We start from the raw sequence: 20,574 nt of genomic DNA, 5'->3' as shown, positions 1-20,574 counted from the left end.
TGGGAGGCACTAGGGAAGTTAGGTGAGTTTTACACTCTGGAGTCCCTCTTAATATCTGCGTACCCCTCGGCCTCAGATAGTAAATGAACATTTCCAGCGCATTCGTGGCCTCCTTCCTGCGCACAGCGAGGCGTCAGGCCATTATCCCGCGTCGCGCGCCGACTCGGCTGCACGGCTTGTGGGGACGCAGCGTCGCGCCCTCTACCGGGCTCTGGCGTTAAGCGCAACCACGGGAGCGAACAAGGCTGCCGAGCCGCCGCGACAAGCCTCTCTTTGCAGCGAGCAGCTTTTGATCGCGGAGTGGGGGGAGGCGGACCTGGCGCTCTCGCATTCCTGGCATAGCAGCAGCAGCAGCCTCTTCGCGCGGCCCAGCCTCCCCGGCTCTCATTACAGCTGGCGGAGGCAGGCTGTGCGCTCAGTTTGCCTTCCTTCCAGCAGGGGCGGACGCAGGCAGGCAGGCAGGCGCTGCGCGGGGCTGTACATGCACCCCCTCGGCTCACTCAGGGGCTGAAGCCAGGAGGAGCGCGCAAGCGGCGGAGGACGTTTGCTGGGGTTGAGCCCTCGCTTCCTGTCCCGCGCTAAGAGCGGGTCCGAAGCGTGCCCGCAGTTTAAGCCGAAGCCATTGTGGGGCTGCGATGGTCCGGTAAGTTCTGCGCCACGCGGGAGCGACTGCAAGCAAGGGGAGCGCGCCCGAGAGAGAGGGAGGGAGGGAGGGAGGGAGGGAGGGAGGGAGACCGGGAATGGCTGTGTGACATATGTAGTTCGGCATAGCTGGAGACTGCGAAGCAGCGGCCAACTTTCCCCGCATTTGGAATCGCCTCTCACCGTGGCGTCTGTCTGGTGACATACTGGTGGGAGATCAAATCATCCCAAACCCAAATTCTTGCTATAAAACCGGGGGGGGGAGACTTCCAAAGCGATTGCCCTATTTGCTTTGCCTTGGACAAATTTTCAGGCTTTCTCTCCAAAATTCTGATCTGGAGGTGCGTCTCCCTTCAGCTCCTTTTGGTGTCCCCTCCCCCCCCCACCAAAAAAGGAGAAAAAAATATCCCCCACTTTTCCTAGGCTGCCTTCATTGTCGGTTCCTGTTCTTGCATATTATAGCATCGCCTTGCCTGAATCTTGCTCTAGTGCGCGGCAGGTAACGTTTCCAGACGTGGGTGCGTGGGACTAGGGTGCTGCTGCTTGGGGCTGGGGGACGCGCGTGGGCTGGGCGGGCAGGTGCTGCTAGGGGCATCCCTCTCGCGCGCGGCCGCCTTGGCTTTGTCTGGCCGGCCGCTGCTGCCCGGAGCTCTCGCTCTCACTTCGCAGGAATGTTAATTGCAATCCAAACCCCGATGATGTCAGGGCAGAACTATTTGGAAAACAAAGAGCGGGCAGCGAGGCAGGGGAAACTCGAAATACTGCGCAGATGGCAATCTGCTGAGTGCGCTTCGGGCGATCGCTCTCCATTACATGCATTTGGGCTGGAAGGACGGCGACGGGTGGGGGCGCAGCGGGATCCTGGCCTTGGCTGCAGCTGCTTAGGGAGACTTCTTGCATTTTTTTCCACGGGAGCGGAGCGTAGAATTTGTCGCAGATCGTTAAGATAAGGAAGCACGCAAAGAGGCTGGTGGCACTTAAGACGAGCAGTCTAGCAAAGCAGTGCCGGGGAAGCGTGCATAGGATTGCAGCCTAAGGCTAAAAGCTGTGCGTGCGCCCATTCCTAGGATTGAGCTCGGTGAGTCTTAACTGCCGATGGACATGCCTGGATTGATCCGTCGTTTATTGTTCACCTTTTAAGGTGAACTCTCCTTAAAAAGAAATAAGCTAACATTTGCTGCAAAAAAAGAAAAGTACCTGACCCTTTCTGGAATCTAGCATCAAGATAATGGTGTACTGTATCAGACTTTATACACTGCAAAGTGCAGTAGAAATATTTATTCCTTTCGTTAAGCCCCCTTGCCTGGAAAATAGTTATGGAGCTCATAAAATGAGTGCAATTAAAAACCATGAAGCAGCTTGTCCTATTCAATGTGCTATAGAAATACCCAATAATGTCTGGTTGTTAAAATTTTTGCAATTCAATTAATCTCCAAAAATTACTTGTTAATACCCCTTTTTTCTCCATTTGGTTATTAACTGGGGATAGAGTTCACCTATGCAATTAATCTCAACTCCTTACAGTACAAGGACTTAATATAGCATTGCAGAATGGCATTAGAGGATGGAAGGGTGGGTGGACAGAATTAGCCATCTCCTGTTAGTTTTCCCTCTCCCCACTTCCCTTACAGGACCTTGTTTCCCAAATAGCTTACTAAGGTAAACTAGATGAGCATGCTTTCATTGGAATTGGCTTTGCCCTTTCTGTGACCCTGGTAGTTGAGCCATCGGCATTATGCAGTTTTAAAATATTGCTTACGTTAATGCCTTTGGTCATGTGCAGAGTGCCTTTCCTTGGCCAGTGTCAGTCTCTGTGCATCAGAAGGTAAGTTAGAGGACGTGGGTTGGTTTCCAGCTGTGGAGCCACCCTGTAGCAACTGCAACTACTGGCCGCTCTGCAGCACTGACAATTCCTTCTTTGTGAGGTTTCTGTTCTCATTTAAAGGAAACAAATGTTTAACTGGAATTTACCCAGAGACCATTTTCATGCTCTGATTTTCATTCTGGCATTGAGTAAAATATTTGTGTGTTGGTTGAGTGACTTGTGACTCCTCAACGATGAAAGATTTTCTGCAGCAAACTTCGTAGATGGTCCCTCTTTAGGATATTGCTAATGATAGGATGATTGTTAAACAGGTAACAGACTTGCCTAAATAGGAATGAGCCTTCTGCAAACACCTTATACATGATACTTGACCTTCCTTCCCATTCTGAAATAAGACCTTGGGAACTTTTAAAGAACCAATGCAGCCTGCAACTTCTAGATTACTATTGTAATTTGTTGGCTGATGCTTCCTGAGTCAATCATGCTTCTTTGCTCGTGGCCTACTTAACAAGGTTGTTAGGAAGAACTAGATTTGAAAAGTGCACGCCACTTTGCTCATTCCCCACAGTATAGCTGTGATACTGTGCATGCTTACTTGGGAGAAAGTCCCATTGAAACCAGACTTTCTTCTGAACGGAGATGCACAGGATCTTCAATAGATTGCTATCCTGCAAAGGAGTTCAGGGCTACAAGCCCAAGAACAGATGGAAGAAAGCCCTATTTGAGACACATTTATTTATGGCATTTACCCCAAAAAAGTCTGAAAGACACACAACAGATATAAATATGCAATTAAAACAAATGTTTACCACACTGGCATCCCACCTTTTCTCCAAGAAACATATGAAGATATGTGATTTCATCCTCACAACAACCCTGTTAGCTTAGGTGGCCTTCATGAGGGGCATGTGACCTTTTTAAAAACCAGGTCCTAGTCCCTTAAAGCTCAAGATGGAAAACTGGAAGGATTTCTTCCTGCAGACTAAACCAAGCAGTGCCTTCTATCCCTACTGACTCTTGTTCTCTTTCAGGATCATTTGGCTGGGCCATCGCTGTTAGATTCCGGGGATAGTATCTTCTGTACCTTTGGAAAGCGCTTTTGGGCAGCCAGTTTAGCTGAGAATGAGGACAGCTGAGGATTCCTCTGGGACTGTCCTTCACCGCCTCATCCAGGAGCAGCTGAGGTACGGCAACCTCACAGAGAACCGCACTCTCCTAGCAATACAGCAGCAGGCCCTGCGTGGAGGAGGAAGTGGTGGCAGCCCGCGGTCCTCCCTCGAGAGCCTCACCCAGGAGGAGAGCCAGATGGTCCAGCAGTCCACACGGCAGGAGCCACAGGGCCAGGAGCACCATGGCGACCACTTCTACCTGGAGAATAATATGTACCACCTCTACCAGCCTCAGCACAAGGGAGAGGAGCTACCCACCTACGAGGAGGCGAAAGCGCATTCTCAGTATTACGCCTCGCAACGAGGCGAGCAAGTTGGGGTTGCTGCGCTTGGGGCACACGCTGAAGGTGGGCAACGCAGGGCCTACATCTCGGACGCCAGCAGCCCACACCAGGACGAGTCGCTGAAGGAGCTGAAGCACGGGCATGTGAGGTCACTCAGTGAACGGCTCCTGCAGATGTCGCTTGAGAGGAACGGAGCCAAAGCTCAGAACCACATGAGCTCCTCTCACAGCTACCCTCAGCTCTCTAGGCACCACCATCTCTCTGTCCCTAGAGGGAAGCTCTCCGAGGCACCAGAATCTCAAGGGCCTCCTCCAGAATACCCCTATGTCATCCCTTCGCAGGAGGCACCAGGGGGTTACCTCCCAGACCCCAGGCATCACTTCAGAGAAGGCCCAGCATTTCAGCATCCTGAGCTCAGGTAACCAATCACACTGTTGCTCTTTACACACCCTCGTGTGTCTCACATGTTGGTGAAAGATGGGATGATTCCACAGAGACTTAGGTGGTGGACTGGGTTAGTCATGCGGTTGACACAAGGCTGGAAATTCATGATTGGCGAGTGTTCAGAAGGTGCTTGAGGAGAACTGATAATTTGCTTTGCATGGTTGACCCAGTTCCTTTGGTTGGAAAGTACCTTCCCTTTTTCCAAGAATGGAAGTGATTTTGAAATGTAATGAATGGAAGTGGGATGTGGGAGATGGGAGATGGGAGATAACAGACTCAAAAATTTGTGTACCTGATCAGCTTGAGAGGTATAAACTAGCTTCCAGTGTTGTTGTTTTTTCATATATACCTTTAATTGTGGAAACCACCTCTCTTTGTGGGCTTGAATGTTTGGTTCTGATTGATTGAATTTATATACCACCCTATACTTTGGAAGGGGGTACTAGTGAATGTTGACTGATAGGGGAACCACCTTCATGCCCACAAAGGTAACAAAGCAAAAAGAGATAGACATTCACCTAAAGATGTTCATTGTCCCAGGAAAGCAAAGAAGGAGAAAGTTGCATAGAAATATTTGAAGGAACTAAGCACCCTATAAAAGAGAAGAGGGTTGCTTCATTGACTTTTAGCTTCAGCTATGAAGCAACTAAGTGAAAAGGCTCAAAGTTCACATGGCTTTGTTTTGGGATAGGGCGGGTCAGGGCTTCACCATTAGCCAATCAAGTCATGCACAAAATGATGGGGAGGAGTCAAAGAGTTGCTATTCTTCCTGTACGGCTTCATATTTAGGAAGATGGTATATGCGAGATTAAATCTAGGACACATGTAAGCAAGGTGGGAAAGGAGAGCAACAATGTTCTGTTTAGCAGAAACTGCATGCGGTTCTTTGCAAAACCTTTTCTGGTTAGAGAGTGGTAAGCGATGAGTGTTTTCAGAGGTGGAACCAAGGTGACCAAAGTTTGCCCTGCCCTGAAAATGGGGGACTTATCCTATCTCATTAACATGCCATTGCCCTTCCAAGATTGTAAATTGCACTACCATACTAGGAATATGCTGAAGGTTGATCTTTGGCATTGTACATCATTCTGAAGTTGTCATATGAAGGACTTACTTGCTCAGGAATATTCTATTTCTACTGATGTCTTAGGACATTTATAGCTGGCTTCACAGCTGCCTGCCACAGTTTGTGACTTGCTGGCTAAAGCAGCCCCCTTTATAGAATCATGGGGTGGGGATTGGGAACAGAACCATGGCTTGCTTTCTGTGAGGCAAATGGTAGTGAATGCTGACAGGAAGAGATAATGTTGGAGACAGGAAATAAGACTTTACAGAGGAACAAAAGAAGAGGGCGGTGGCTACATGCTGAGAGGAAGGTGCATTTATTCTTGCTTGCTCCAAGATCACTTCACAAGAATGTCTGAATAAGCCTCAGTCAGATGAAATCATATATTCTTGGACAACACCTTCCCATTCAGGAAAGTGGTCATTTGAATTCTAAGAATTTCAAGCTGTCCTTTCTGCAGATGTTTGATTTGTAAGATGTTTCCTAGATTTACTAAATTGCCCATTTCATATTCTCAGGCCATACTTGATTATTGCACCTAGATAACGAGCTTTCAAACAATTTTGTTTTTGTTGACCATTTGAACATACCCAGATTAAGCTGCAGTCCTCTCCATACTTCAAAATAATTATGGAGAGGACTGGAGCTTAATCTGGGTAAGCCCTATTGGACTCAGTGGGGCTTGCTTTTGAGTAACTAGCATATAGATAGGTATATACCGTCACAATTAACGCTCACCCATTGACATCAGTTGGCTTAATTCTCTGACAACATGGTACTATGCATATTTACTCTGTTAGTGGGCTTTCCTCTAAGGTGTTTAGGATTGCAGCCTAAGTAAATGGATTTAGCATCCAGGTACAAGTAACTTCAGTAGTAATCTTAGCTGCCACAAAATTATCAATCAAATCTGCAGAATAATAAATGAATCTTAATGTATACAAAATTTTCAAACTGGCACATTCTCCTTTATGGATTGTGCAATATATATTTCATTGTGAATCAAAATACTGGTTTCTTTAATGCCAGGAGCTGTAAAAGTTTGTGGTGAGTGGCTGCTTCTTTCAACGCAATTCTGTACTCTGTGTTTTAAACATGTGCCAAATGATGAGTGAGATAATGTTTGCTCTACAAACACAGGGAGTCTGGGAAGGAGTAGCTTTTAAGGATACAATGGTTGTGAAAATATTATGGCTCTAATTTAAACATGGACTCCTCTTTACCTCAGTTCTTTTCCTCCTCCTAACTATTCTTATTGACCCTCACTTTCCTTCACAGTCAAACTTGGCCAGTGAAAAGTTACTTTTTTAAATCAGTGGTTGGCACTGACTGATCCCAAGGAGTCCATGTCTTATGAAACAGGGGCTATGTCTTTCTCAAAAATAAATAAATCGGGAGCTATTCAAGAATCTTTTCTTGATGTGCCTCTTATAACCCTGGGTGGGGGAGTGGGAAGAGTAATTTATTAAGGAATACAATAGGAGTCTAAAACAATCTGGCTTGCTTCCCCAGACCCTTGGAGTGGTATTCAGTGTAGTGGCATTGTGACATTTCTCCTTGTGAATTGGAAAGTTCTCCTCCAGGGTGCAGATGGGAAGGTGGGTGGAAATCCCATCGTGTTAGCAAGAATTTAGTTGAATTGCTGAGCTTGGGAGTAAGCCTCATGGATTTTTCGCTGACTGAACATGTATAGGATTATACTGTTAGTGAAAAGTCAGTGTGAAAAGTCCCTGTACCATTAGATTTTAAAGCAATAAGTTCAAGTTGCCGTATCCTTGAGGCCTAGTTTTTGGGGCTGTTCATTTGAGTGCATCAGGTACCTGCTTGGAACTAGGATTTGCACAGTACTGCTGCAAAAATCAGGGCTCAGGCCTTCTTGCCCAAAGTGCTTGCCTTTAATTCCTTCACCTCTGCTTTCTTTATAGAGTGATGCAGGCCCAGATACCCCAAGCTTACCTGCACCATCAACAGGCTGCCCTGTGCCACAGTCCTCTGGGGTCTCTCACTCCTGCTGGGATGGAGGCTCTTATGTCAGCCCAGGCTGCTTCTGCCAGTAGCCACTTGTCCCAAATGAAAGCCGTGTTGATGGACAACGAGACGTTGCTGAGAGAGAACGAGAAGCTTCGCAGGGAAAACGAGATGCTGCGGAGGGAAGTGGAAAACTACAGCGAAAAAGCCAGCTGCATACAGAAGGTAAAAGAGCAGGCATAGCTGTCGTTTTCTGAGGAGCTCACTCGACCCAAAGCACTTGCAAGAGATACAGAGCCCCTTATGGGTTGCAGCTATTCCAGGCAAGATACTCCAAGCCTGACAATTGCTCCTCGAGGTGCAAGAGCTGGGGTGAGGAACGTCCGGCCCAAGGGGCAGGGTCTGATGTGGCCACCTTGGTCTTCAAGTGTTGTCTGGCCGTACCATTCACCGGGTCTGTGGTGCTCTGTCATCTGGTGTATTTGCTTAGCTGGAATGTATCCTTGAGTGGTGGTGATGCTTCTTGCTTGTCTGGTTGGAGGGTGGAGAGGAGGGTGGGGGTGTTTGTGGAAGCCTCTGGTCTTGTATGAGTGGAATGCAGCCCACTATACAAAGGTAAGAATTGCATTCTTTGCTCCACCCACTTCTGCCTCTGGCCCCACTCGCCACTGACCTGTAGCCTCTGGGAGGTTGCCCATGAGGGAATGTGGCCCATGGACTGAGAAAGAGTCGCAGCCGCTATTCTAGAGGTTAAATCCATTGTTTAGCGTAAGAAATGGATTCCTTAAAGCCACTTCTTGACTGCCTCTCTTCAATAGCTGGTTGCAAGACTGCAAACATGCCTTCCCCACCATGGCTCCTCCCAGAGGTGCAGCATCTATGACCATCAGCAAATGCTGGCTGAGGATGCTGGGAACTGTAGCAAACCAGGGAAAAAAGTGAAGAAACAACTCAGGATGCTGGATATTTTATTTATTAAAAAATCCAAGCAGGGGCTATAGGAAAGGGGACAATATATCACATAAGCACATAGGTTTTTGTCCACAATTAAAACAGATGAATGTAATTTCTTTGAAGCCTAAAAACCAATGGAATAATTTTATATCCTCAACATATGTACTCAATATGCAAAACTGAAGCAAAAGTGAAGGTCCGGAGGGCACCAGTTTTTGTAGGGGAACTATAGCAGGAGGGTTGCTTTTAAATTGTAGGAAAGGTTCACAGCTAAAGTTGATTTCTTTACATACTGTGTTGAAAGAACCAGGAATGTTAAAGTTGGAATTTTTTCTTAGTGTTCCTCCTATCCAATAGGGCTACAGAGCTAGCTTGTATCTCCCAGTATGATTTTAGGACTAGGTGCAGAGAGCTGGCTTAGTTTTTAAGGAAGGTGGTCATGTCAACAACCTCTGGCCCGTAAGTGTGGGCCATCAGGCCGGGGGGGGGGCACATGTGGCCCTTGGAACCCTCCCAGTTTATACTCTTTACTAGTCCTGCTCTACACCCCCCCACACACACACATGTTTTTGCTTGGCTGGAATGTTCCTTGGAATTCTAAAAATGCATCCTGCTTGCTTGCATGGATGCATGATAGAACCATGGGTGTGTTTCTAGCCTACTAGAGCTAAAATTTACATTCGTTGCTTAGCCCAATTTTGACTCTGGTCCTGCCATCAAAGGCATGTGGCTCTCAGAGGTTTCCCCAAAGGGAGTGTGGGCCTCAAACTGTTCCCCTTGATGTAGCAGACCCTCCAAGTGTCCCTATTTTCCAGGGATGTCCCTGATTTAGAGAAGCCGTTCCGGTTTCTGATTCGATTCCGGAATGTCCCGCTTTTCCTTAGGACGCCCCTATTTTCATTGGAGAAATGTTGGAGGGTATCGTAGGATGTCTCTATTTTCATTGCTGTCTGAAGGCAATCCTGCATAGGGAAGGTTTTTTTTAATGTTTAATGTTTTGTTGTTTTTATATATGTTGAAAGCCACCCAGAGTGGCTGGGCTGTGAAATTATTATGGAATGTATAGTAAAATTATTATGGAATGGGACGTCCCTATTTTCATCAGATAAATGTTGGAGGGTATGCTGTAGCGAAAGTGCATATCCAGGCCATTATGAACCAGCCATTGTGGCTGGGAGCAGTCCTGATGCTCCCTATAAAATGCCTCACAGCCCTAGCCTTGTCTTCAGGAGCGCTTCCTGAAATCCTTTGACTCTTGTCTTTTGTTCCCCAGAACAGCTGTCGTGAAAATACATCTCCCTTAATTTTGTTTAATCACCCCCCCTCTCCCCATTAAGCAGCTGTGGAGCGCAAGCACCACAGCACACAGCAGGTCTTACGCTGCAGCAGTTGTTGAGTGCCTAGAAAAGAGTCCATTCACCACCTCTATTAGCAGTTGTGCCCTCTTCCCTATCAAGCCCTCCCTGCTGGGGTCTGCACTAAGGCGAGCCACAGAAAGCCTTTTGTGCAAAGGCGCACAAGGAGAGGCCTGTTGTGGCCCAGCTTCAGCCAAGGGTGAGACTGCTCCCTTTTGAACTAGCGAGTTATTTGGGGACTGTAAGGGGCACGTGCCAGGGCTGCAGAGGTGGGGGTGCAGAGGGAATGTGCCAAGGCTGCAAAGGAAAGGGGTAAAAATGGAACACATAATTGGATGTCAGGACCCTGCCAGCTGGTACTGGGGGTGGGGGGTGAGGGAAGAGGAAAGGAAAGAGTGCAGAATATACAAGCACCATTTGGATCTATCTAGCACTGATAGACTCTAGCTCTGGGAGCGGGTGAATTTTATTGCTTGTTTTCAAAATAAGCGCCAAGCCCTGTTAACTGCTGAGAGCTCAAGCCCCAGCTTATGCTAGATACTGAGCAAAGCAGCAGAGCATGGGGAAGAGGCATTTAGGAAATCCGAATTGCACAGTGGCTTGTTTGATTTATCTTGGAGTGGAATCCAGGAACATTGAGTGCTTTTTGGGCTGGTATTTTAGTTGCATATCTGGGTGAGAAGGCGTGTGTGTGTGTGTGTGTGTGTGTGTGTGTGTGTGAGAGAGAGAGAGAGAGAGAGAGAGAGAGAGAGAGAGATGAAACTAAGTGTCCCATACAAACTTTAAACTGCTTTGAAACCATTTTAATGGCATTGGGTTGTCTCATTAAATGCTGGAATTTGTGTTCAGTGAGGGTGTCCATTTACTCCAAATTCAAGAGTCTCAACTTTTAAATGTAAAAGTAAATATTTTTCCATTAATTGCTTGTGTACATACATGCAAAATACTGCTGTAATGGAGCAGTATTATTGATTAACAACCAATCTGGCAACAAAAGGACAAGGTTTTGCTCAGAAACAGCATCTTGGGACAGGTACATAATAAGCAGCATCTCCCTGTATATTGCATTTTACATTTTATTCATGTCTTGCCATTTTTCATGCTCTTCCTGTGCTTCGCCTTCCTGAGCAGTACTTTCATGAATCAAATCAGCCTACAAAATTCAAATCTATATTCGGAACCCAAGTTCCAGGTATTAAGAGATGGTTGCCTGTATTCCCATTCAGTGTGCAAAGTACATATCTTGAGCAGTTATCTCTTAGGGGCATGCATATATCTTCTCATACAGGACTATTTGTTTTAACTAAAGTCTCTTTGCTGTCTTCTTTAGCTGGAAACAGAGATTCAGCGAATTTCAGAAGACTATGAAAACCTAATGAAGGCATCTTCTAAGCGAGAGGCTTTGGAGAAGGCAATGAGGAACAAGAAGGATGGAGAGATGCGGCGGTTGCAGGACTTCAACCGGGATCTGAAAGGTAAGACGACAGAGATGGCCTAGTATACTTGGTCCCAATATCTGTGTAGAGGAGATTTTTGTTATAAGGAAGATGCATGCATGATTGAAGTTTCCAATCCTGTATACCTTTAAAATAGAGGTGGAGGAATCTGTGGACCTTCAGGTGTTGTACTACAACTCCCATCATGCCTGTCCATTGCCCATGCTAACTGAGACTGATAAAACTTCAGAGTCTGGCAATATCTGGAGTGTCACAGTTTAGCCACTCCTGCTTTAAAACAAACTCCTTAGGCAGGCAGTCAAATTCCATTTCTGCTCACCAGAGGCCCTGACTCAATTCATATAATTGTGAATGAGCTACAGACTTGTGCATTTCCTCCTCCTCTTGCATGTGACTTCTCTATCTTGTCTGTTAAATTGTGGGCTTCTAGTTGTGATTTTGCAGTGTGTATGCCTATGGGAATCTGTTTAGCTATGAGCTGACAATAAAGAAGGAAGCTGTGCACATGAGAGCAGAGGAGTGTGCAAGCCCATGGCTTATCCAGTCCTCCAAACCATTGTTTGGGAAACTTTCCAACCTGCATTGTTTAGCTTGGCAGACCCTGGAAGTCACATGATTTAAAAAAGAATTAAATACCCTGGGTAATATCAGACATTATTCATGCTTGGGAGTAGACCTCCTGAAATAAATGGACTTGCATTACTTACCAATATATTTCTGTGGGCATGCTCTTAGGGGGAGATATCCAATATTAATTAAACTAAGTTTCTAGACCCTGGCACTAGAAGAAAAATATAATAAAGAAACCCAACAAAGCAAAAAATGTGGTAAGAGTTTCCCAAGGCTTTGAACTCAAAGTCTTGCTGGTTCTACTTTAAATATATACAACAAAGATTTTCTGATCCATCAAAGAGTCATTGCTAGTAGCCATACAACCCTGACATTACTGTCTGTAACAGGAACAGGAAACTTGTGGCCCTTCAGATTGCTGTTGGACTACAATTCCCATATTTCCTGACCATTGGCTATGCCAATAGGAGTTGGAGTCCAACAACATCTGGAGGACCACATATTGGTAGCAGACTGCCATCACTTGAAAGGTTATACCACTCCTCTCTATTACTCCACGAACCTCTGTATGAAATAAAGTAAATCCTGATTTATTTATTTTCTTTCAATTTGCCACAGAGAGGTTGGAATCTGCAAACAAGCAGCTGGCCAGCCGGGCACAGGAAAACCAAGAAGGGAACCAAGGGACTATGGCAAAACTTATTGCCCAAAGTAAGTCTCTTCAAAAGGCTTCTGCCGTTGGGCTGGGTTTGTTTGTCTTTTAACGCTATGGTCCTTATTCCTGATGCTTTCCTGTGAATGGGTTGGGAAGGGAGGAAAACTAAAGGTCCCTTTAAGATTGAAGAGGAGGCGGATCCTCTCTTGGAAGCATTTTGCCATTCCCCAGAGAGCGCTAAGCTGTTCTTGGCACTTAAACTAGAGGCATTAATCACCACAGCCATCAGTGTGACCTGGATTCTTTGCATTCCAGTGGCTGTTACGGCTGTTCCAGCACACAAGCTACACTCCCTCTGTTGAGAGTCCTGGGCCCAACTTGTTCATTCTCTCTCTCCCTCTCCCTCTCCTTCTCTCCTGCTATTGTTCTGAATTTTTTGAAAAAAAGAGAGATAGTTGCCAAGGGATGGGGATAGTACTTGTTCTTAAGTTTTCAATATCCAACTTAAGGAAATGCCTTCAGTCCTTGAAGATTTCTCCAGCTCCCTCTCAGAAGCAGATCTTTCTTCCTGGCCTTGTAAATGCAAAACTGATATTCTTAAGCAAGATCCCCTGTGCGCAATGACTCAGAAATAACTTACTCCCTCATAAGTTTGTTAGGGCTGCAGTAAAAAGGGATATACACCAATGGCTATGTAGTTAGTGGCTCTTCATTATTGAAACTAAATTATGGACCATGCCCCAGCCCTTTGCTTGTATCGATTTAGCTTTATATTGACCCCACTTCTTGTGGTCTGGGAAGAAGCTCCCTTGCTCAGAGTTATGAGAGTGAGGGGAAGGGATCTCCAGAACCGATGCAGGAACTGCCAGAGCTCTTTTCCTCCTGGTTCCTGGTAAGGTATGAGGGAGGCAGCTCTGTAGCCAGTCCAGACATGCACGGCATAAAACTGCAAACACTTAAGTAGTATTTATTTTAGGCAAGTACATACATTGGTTTTCGTGCAATTTGCTTTTGTGAGGAAAGCGACTACAAATACAGTTAATTATAACCATAACTAAAGCTTTTCAGATGACTGTGCCAAGTTCCCACAGGTTTTTCTTTTTATTCATTGTGCAAAATGTGCATGGTGCCCCCATCATGATCATATCATGGAAAACGAACAGTGTGGGAACACCTAAATCAGGGCATTGATCCCTAGGATCCATAGTATAAGAGCAGAGCATCTTGGCACAAACTGGTGCACTATGGTGTCAGTCAGCTTCCTGGGCGCAGGTCCAATGTAACCTCCCCCCACACCCCATGAAATAATTAAACAAGTTAAAAGTCAATGGCTACTAAGAATGCAGACAACACCCATTTCTCTCCCCATGACTTGTTGAATGGCTCGTTTAGTTTGTGGTGGCTAAAAGTTCTTGGTTGACACTGTGTGGTTGGCTTTTGGCTGTGTTGCCCCCCCCCCCATGATGTCCATGGATTGGTTGTAACGACCTTGCCTTTTCCTCATGTTTCCTCCCAGATTATGAGCACCAGCAGGAAAGGGAGAAGCTAGAGCAGGAGGTTGCACGGCTGCACAGCGCGAACGATGACCAACGCCGGCGGGCAGAGCTGCTGGAACAGGCGCTGAGCAGTGCCCAGGCTCGGGCCGCCAAAACGGAGGACGAGCTGAGGAAGAAACGGGCGTATGTGGAGAAAGTGGAGAGGCTGCAGCAGGCACTGGGCCAGCTCCAAGCCGCCTGCGAAAAACGCGAGCAGCTGGAACTGCGTCTCCGCACCCGGTTAGAGCAGGAGCTGAAGATGATGCGGGCTCAGCAGGTGAGAAGAAAGGCCAAGCAACCAGGCTAAGAAACCCTGTGCTTCCAAGTTGGGGCTGTTTAGTCAATTTCTGAAGAGTTGTAATCCTATTTCATCCCCTTGAAAGATGCCCATCCATTTCACTTTTCAGTAACTTGAAAGGAAATACTTATAAAATATTAGAACAGTGGCCTCTCCAACCCAATAGCATTGGGGGTCTTGAAGCCTTGGGTGGCAAATTTGGAGCCACACCTTGAACATCCTGAAGAGATTGGTATTAAAAATAATAGGATTAATGGATGTGGATTGCTTTCAAACTAAAAAGCGCCCAAAGTCTCAAAAGTTGTTTGGGTTATGGAAATAAATCCCAGTGGCGTGAATGGAACTTAACTTCCGAGTGGATACATTTGGGTTTGCACTGTTAATTCGTCCCCCACACCAAGCACCTTATTGTGGGTGTGTTAATAGGCTGTTTCCACCAGTAGCCCAGAATGGAGACTCACTTGGCCCTTTCTTCCTCACTGATGATCTAGAGACAGATGGGAGCCCCCAGTGGAGCATCACCCGAGCTGAACCCCCACCTGCTCTCTGAGCAGCTGAGAGAAAGAGAAGAGAAGATCTTGGCCCTGGAGGCTGATATGACCAAGTGGGAGCAAAAGTACCTGGAAGAGTGCACCATGAGGCAGTTTGCCATGGATGCCGCTGCCACGGCAGCCGCACAGCGGGACACCACCATCATCAACCACTCTCCACACCACTCGCCCAACAGCAGCTTTGACGAGGACCTGCTGCTGGCAACCCACAAACATCAGGAGATGGAGAACAGGTTAGCCCTGCATGAGATGGCATATAGGGTTACTCGTCCACTGCTCTGGTCCCAACGCAAAGGGAATGACGGGTCCCCTTGGCGCACTGCATGCCTTGAAAAAATGGCTTCTTTGCTTACATCCTGCAAAAACACCCCAGAGGGGAGCTTGTGCTCCTGGTGCCTCTGAGAAGTCCCTTAACTAGTTAACAGCAGGAAAAACAGAGACAGGGCTTGGAGGGAAATCTCCATTGAGCTGCAGGAGAACTAGGCCTAGAAAGGCTTCTGCTCTGATCCAGGAGGGATCTTTTTTATGTTCTTCTCCATTGTTAGGAGTGCTAATGGCTGCATGCTACTTTCAGAATCTGCATGCCTCAGAATGCCAGTTGCTGGGGAAACAATTATCATCATATATATATATATATATATATATATATATATATATATATATATATATATATATATATATATACCCTGTCTTTCAAGGCAGCTTGCAGATTAAAAACAAGAACCACAAAATACAACATTAGGGTTTAGGGCACCTGTCCTGCTTCTGAATTTTCCATAGGCCTCTGGATGGACCAGGATGCTGAACTAGATTGGGTTCCTTTAGTCTGATCCCACAGGGCTCAACTTCAGATGCTTAAAAAAGAGAGAGAGAGACTGCTTCCTGCATATTCTGATGCCACCCATGCCTTTTTCCTCACATTGTATTTTTCCCTACTCACTTCCCAGGTTAAAAGTACTTCATGCGCAAATACTCGAGAAGGATGCTGTCATCAAAGTCTTGCAGCAGCGCTCTCGCAAGGACCCTAGCAAGGCTAATCAGAGCTCCCTGCGGCCTGCCAAATCTGTGCCTGCCATCTTTGCCGCCTCTGGTACCCAGTATTGGCCGGGTGCTTCTGTCAGCGAAAGTGGTTCCCGAGGAAGTCCAGGTAATAGAGGCTTTGCTTGATGCTAGGCAAAGGAAGGGAGGGAGTCTATATCTAGAACATATACAAGGCTGCTTTTTCCTACTACCTCCTGTTACACTTCCCATGAAACACTTGATGGTAGCTATATTTTATATGGTCCATGGGGTCACGAAGAGTCGGACAACAACAACAAAATATTTTATATGGAATTGGCATTCTTCAGCACCCACTTGTTATTGTGCTGCTTAGGAGTCAGTTTCAGGAAGCAAATCTTGGACACTTGTGGGTGCTCATGTTCTGGATAAAATGCAGAAGAGGGTATTAGCATATAGTTCTAGGACCCCCTCCCCCTCCAAAAAAAACCCCACACAAGGGCTTGTTCTTGGAAACCTCCTCAAATTTTGCAAACCTCTTCTCACTTCTGTTGTGTTTGCTCATCTAAATGGGGCTCCTTTTCTCCTTCCTCCAGCACCCAAAGCCTCAGTAGAAGCAGCCACCACATCAGCTTGTGTGCCTCATGCCTTCCATGCCAAACGCGGCAGCAAAGATGGGAGTACGCAGACGGAAGGCTTACCCGAGGGGACTCAATGTGATGAACCCCAGCTTGAAAGCAGCGCCAGCACTGGCAGTGCAGCACATTCCCTAGGTGAGTGCCAGCGGTTGCTCTAACCTACAGAGTGCGGCTGTGAGGCTACCCTGGTCGGTGCCTGCCAATCTCCTAATGGGCTCCGCTAATAGCTGTGCTTGCAGTAAACCCTGTGAACTGCCTCCCCACCCCCCACCAGGGATGCCAGGCAAGGTTCACATAGCTAAGAGGTGAACACAGAGCTGCTTTCAGCAGGCTAAATGCCAGGATCCAGATTCCTGCCATAGTGACTAATCATGAGTTTCGTGCAATGCAGTACAGGATTATCCTCTAGGAGCAGGTGGAGCAGAAAGTGATGGTGGGGGCAGTGTGTTTGGAGAGGGGGGGAGAGGGGAGATTAAACAAAGGCTTATGCGGAAAGGCTGCATTGATTAAAGCTCCCTAAATTCCTTAGTAGTCTCTTAGAGACCCTTTTCCACAATAAAGCCCAGATGTCCCCCACTTCCCATTGCTGGAATAGCTTGGCGCAGAGAGGGAAAGTTCTGAAGGAGGATTCAAGACAGGAAGGCGAAATCTTGAGTGTCTTCCTTCTCCTACTCTCCACCCATCCCACCCTCCTCAGATGATGGTACTTACCTCTACCTGTTTTGGGGTGGCTCTTTCCACACTCAGAGCTGTAAACCCAATATATTTATCCCCTGCCTTGGACCTACAAAGAGAAGGTTCCCAGGCATGTATAAGCTTCATAAGCGGATTTGAACAGCCTCCTCCAACATGTGGGTTGAATGAATGACAGGTGCCCATGGTTAGGTCAATGTACCATGTGTTCAATTAGCATGAGGGAACGGCTGCAGGTTTTAGTGACTTGGGCCATCAAGTTTTCCCCCCAGCAGATTGCCTTTTTGCCAAGTTATTTTTCAATAGATGGCTCTTGAGCAGGCATCCCCAAACTTCGGCCCTCCAGATGTTTTGGACTACAATTCCCATCGTCCCTGACCACTGGTCCTGTTAGCCCAGGGATCATGGGAGTTGTAGGCCAAAACATCTGGAGGGCCAAAGTTTGGGGATGCCTGCTCTTGAGCCTCTTCCCCCCCCCCTAGTTTCTGTCATTAAGATAAAAGGTTCGCCTGCAGAAGACACACTGAGTTCATTGATGGTTTGCACTGCTGCCTTGCAAAGCTTTGCACTCCTCCGCAAAACGCTTCACATTGTAACATGGGCTATATTTCTTTTTCCTCGCAGAGATTTTGCCAGCTGCTAAAGCCGTGGACTTGTCGGACATGGTGGAGATTCTCATCTGAGGAACTGGGGAGTGGGAATCCTCCGAGCACATGACCAGATCTTGCCACTCCTTAGCAGATTGCTGCCTTATCAGGGGACGGTATCAAGAGAGCAAGGACCGAAGGAAGCCTTCAGCGAATTAGGATGGCGTGCAGGGCAAAGACCTTTCAAGAAGGACTTAGTGGAAAACCCCACGCTGATCCTTTGATTTTTCAGGCATAGAGCTGTGGCAGCAGCATACCTCTGTTTGGGTTGTGAGCATTCACGGTTGCCCAGGCAGGTCTCTCCCTTCCACCTGTGGACTGAGCAGCAGCTGCAGCACCATCAATTGAGGCCAGTCCTTGCACAGAAGCAACTGCTCCATGACTTTCTTAGCCACTGGTGTTCCCAAGAGATGGGAAGGCAAACGGCGAAGCCAAGTGGGACTCTCGTGCTGCAGAGTGCAGGGCAGCAGCCGGGGGGGGGCATGCTGGGGTTTGCCACCAAACGGGTTGATACTCCTGAATCACTGGGCTCCTGGCAGGTACCTGGACCTGAAGTGTAAGCTGTTGTAAGCAAAGAGTGTTTGCCTGGTGCTTGGTGTGGCTAGAACGAATTCCTTGCACCTTCTCCCCTCCCCACTCCCCGCGCCCCCCTGTCCACCTTTCAGCTCCCAGGCAGAAAGACTGCTGCCGATACTGGCGATTGCTAGCAGTGTGTTCCCATTGCCTGGGGGGGTAGCACATGGCCTGTCACAGGTACTGGGGAAAGAGGAGGTGGGTCCCATCTTTGTCTTTATTTTTGTAAATAACTTATGTAAGAACAAGCCCAAATAGTAATCAACATTTCAGCCACCGCCCCTCTGTTTGGCTCTTCCTGTCCGCTTTATGATATCTGCAGTGGATCTGCTTGATCTCTCTCTTTGCTCCACATCACTTGAACTAGTTTCCCCCCCACCCCTTGTTTTGTTTTCAGAATTTCTCCAGTGTTTGCTTTTTCTTTTCCTCCATTTCATATCCTGTTTGTCCGGAGTTAAATATCCGCCTTCAGAGTCCTTCAGATTCCATTTCCTTTGAAACAATTTCCCATGATGCTTCAGACTGGAATTTCCCTGCTCTTTGTTTGAACAGCAGCCACAAGCCAAGTGCTTCTCTTCCTGGATTGCTGTTTCCAAGCTGTTGTCTTTTTTCTTTTTTTTTAAGGCAGAGGCATCCCATGTGGTATAAATCAGCACAGCTGTATTGGAATGAATGGCCCTGATCCCCAGTTTGTAGAAAACGTGCCATTCCCATCAGCAGAGAATGCCATTTGGTTGAAAGCAGGATCATGTTTTGGGCCTCTCACTGATCTAAGGGATGCTAATTTGCAGGCGAAAATCATTTAGAAATGAATTGGAACTATTTCAAGAGAGCGAGGGAAGTACGGTGCGGTATGTGTGTGGGGGTTTGTGCTTGGAGCCTTGTGTGTTTATGAAGTGGAGAATGTGGCCAGCAGCTAGTAGTAGTTTTCTAAAAGAGAAAAAAGGCATTTGTGGGAATGATGCGAGTGAATATGCAGATTCTTTGTGTCACGAATGTGCCTTTAAGAAAAAGTTCTGGACAAGGACTGATTACTGGTATATCATTTCTCTAGAACCACTCCAGAATCTGCAGTACCACGCAGGGGCCTTTTACACTCCCCTGCCTACTGACAGCTGGCTTCTGGCAGTAGTCAGTTGCAATATTCACCAAACCTTGGTGCTTTCTTGATTCTGCCTTCACACACCTTTGTCTCTGCTAAACGTGTGCATTTGCTGGACAACTGCATTTTTTTAAAAAAACAAAAAACAAAAACATCCCCTTTCATATAAGTATGTAAAAAGGTGTTCAGTTATTGTGCATTGTTTACAAAGTAAAACAAAAACAAAAACAAAGCAAAAAAGTTATGAGAGAAAGATACACAGCTTAATATATTTTGCATTAATATTGGTATTCCTGTTTTAAGTATTTTTGTGCTGTGAACTTTTTTCTGCCAAAGACAGTGAGGGGTGTTTTTTTCCCTTTATTTTGGGTGCATTTTAAGTTATCTTAAGTATTTAAACGTAAACCTGACCGTTTTATTATGCCGCCCTATACCGAGATTGCTGTAGCATTCCACTTGGTATAACAATATTTTAATAATAAATAAATATTGTCTAATAAACTGCAAGACTGTTTCTTTTCTATGCCATTGTGATTGAGAAGGGGAAGGGCAATAAATCCACACATTGCAACACTTGTCCTTCCCTGTTGTCTTCTGGGCATGATCCACAACTTCCTTCATAAAAGCTCTATAAACAGCTTGGGGGTGGAATTTACCTAAGAAGCTACTTCCTCTTTCTCTCTCTGTGGTTCATAATGCAGTCCTAATCGTATACATTTCTATTCTGAAGCAAGCCTGTGCTGTGCTCAATGGAATTTAGTTCCAGGTAAGTGTATGGACTTGTAGCCCTGTAGCCTATACACTTAAGCTCCATTGAACTTAATGGGGCTTCTGAATAGACATGTATAGGATTTGATTTACTCCATAACCTACTTCCTCAGCCCAAGGACCTCAGTGGCACCTATGCATACGTTGTCTCCACATTCTTTCCCCTCACAACATCCCTGTGAAGTAGGCTTAGCTGAGAGAAGGTGACAAGCCCAAGGTGACCAAGGATTTATGTCTCCAGGTCCAACATGCTAAACAGCTTGCTACATTTGCTCTTTGGAATGCAATGTGAGCATGTTGGTAACATTACTCATGCAACATATTCAGACTGCAGGCATGCATAAAAAGTTATTCTTGTTGGCAGCTCCACAATTATAGAATTGC

The 20,574-nt window shown here is 46.5% G+C and overlaps 1 protein-coding gene across 2 annotated transcripts; it reads left to right on the top strand.

Annotated features, from left to right (window-relative positions):
• The first annotated feature begins 371 nt into the window (after nt 1-371).
• Nucleotides 372-19,929, top strand: AMOTL2 (angiomotin like 2). 2 transcript variants are annotated; one of them, XM_035133256.2, is made up of 10 exons: nt 372-643; nt 3,499-4,338; nt 7,353-7,620; nt 11,035-11,179; nt 12,350-12,442; nt 13,903-14,198; nt 14,711-15,003; nt 15,718-15,917; nt 16,366-16,542; nt 17,725-19,929. In XM_035133256.2, exons 2-10 carry the CDS (start codon nt 3,590-3,592, stop codon nt 17,781-17,783), a joined length of 2,280 nt encoding a protein of 759 aa, XP_034989147.2. In that variant the 5' UTR covers nt 372-643; nt 3,499-3,589; the 3' UTR covers nt 17,784-19,929. The 2 variants fall into 2 exon arrangements, with proteins under 2 accessions (XP_034989147.2, XP_034989148.2); XM_035133257.2 differs by lacking the exon at nt 372-643 and adding an exon at nt 733-1,720.
• The last annotated feature ends 645 nt before the right edge of the window (nt 19,930-20,574 follow it).

The sequence above is a fragment of the Zootoca vivipara genome, chromosome 5 (genome assembly GCF_963506605.1).
Source record: "Zootoca vivipara chromosome 5, rZooViv1.1, whole genome shotgun sequence".
NCBI classification, from domain to species: domain Eukaryota; kingdom Metazoa; phylum Chordata; class Lepidosauria; order Squamata; family Lacertidae; genus Zootoca; species Zootoca vivipara.
Note: the sequence above shows the minus strand (reverse complement) of the source record. Positions and strands in the feature narration are given on the sequence as shown.

Bases quoted from the DNA above. Each gene is read 5' to 3' on its own strand.
- AMOTL2 (XM_035133256.2), top strand. From the start codon at position 3,590: ATGAGGACAGCTGAGGATTCCTCTGGGACTGTCCTTCACCGCCTCATC. The intron at 12,443-13,902 runs GTAAGTCTCTTC...GTTTCCTCCCAG, and splicing joins GGCAAAACTTATTGCCCAAA to ATTATGAGCACCAGCAGGAA. The intron at 15,918-16,365 runs GTAATAGAGGCT...TCCTTCCTCCAG, and splicing joins TGGTTCCCGAGGAAGTCCAG to CACCCAAAGCCTCAGTAGAA.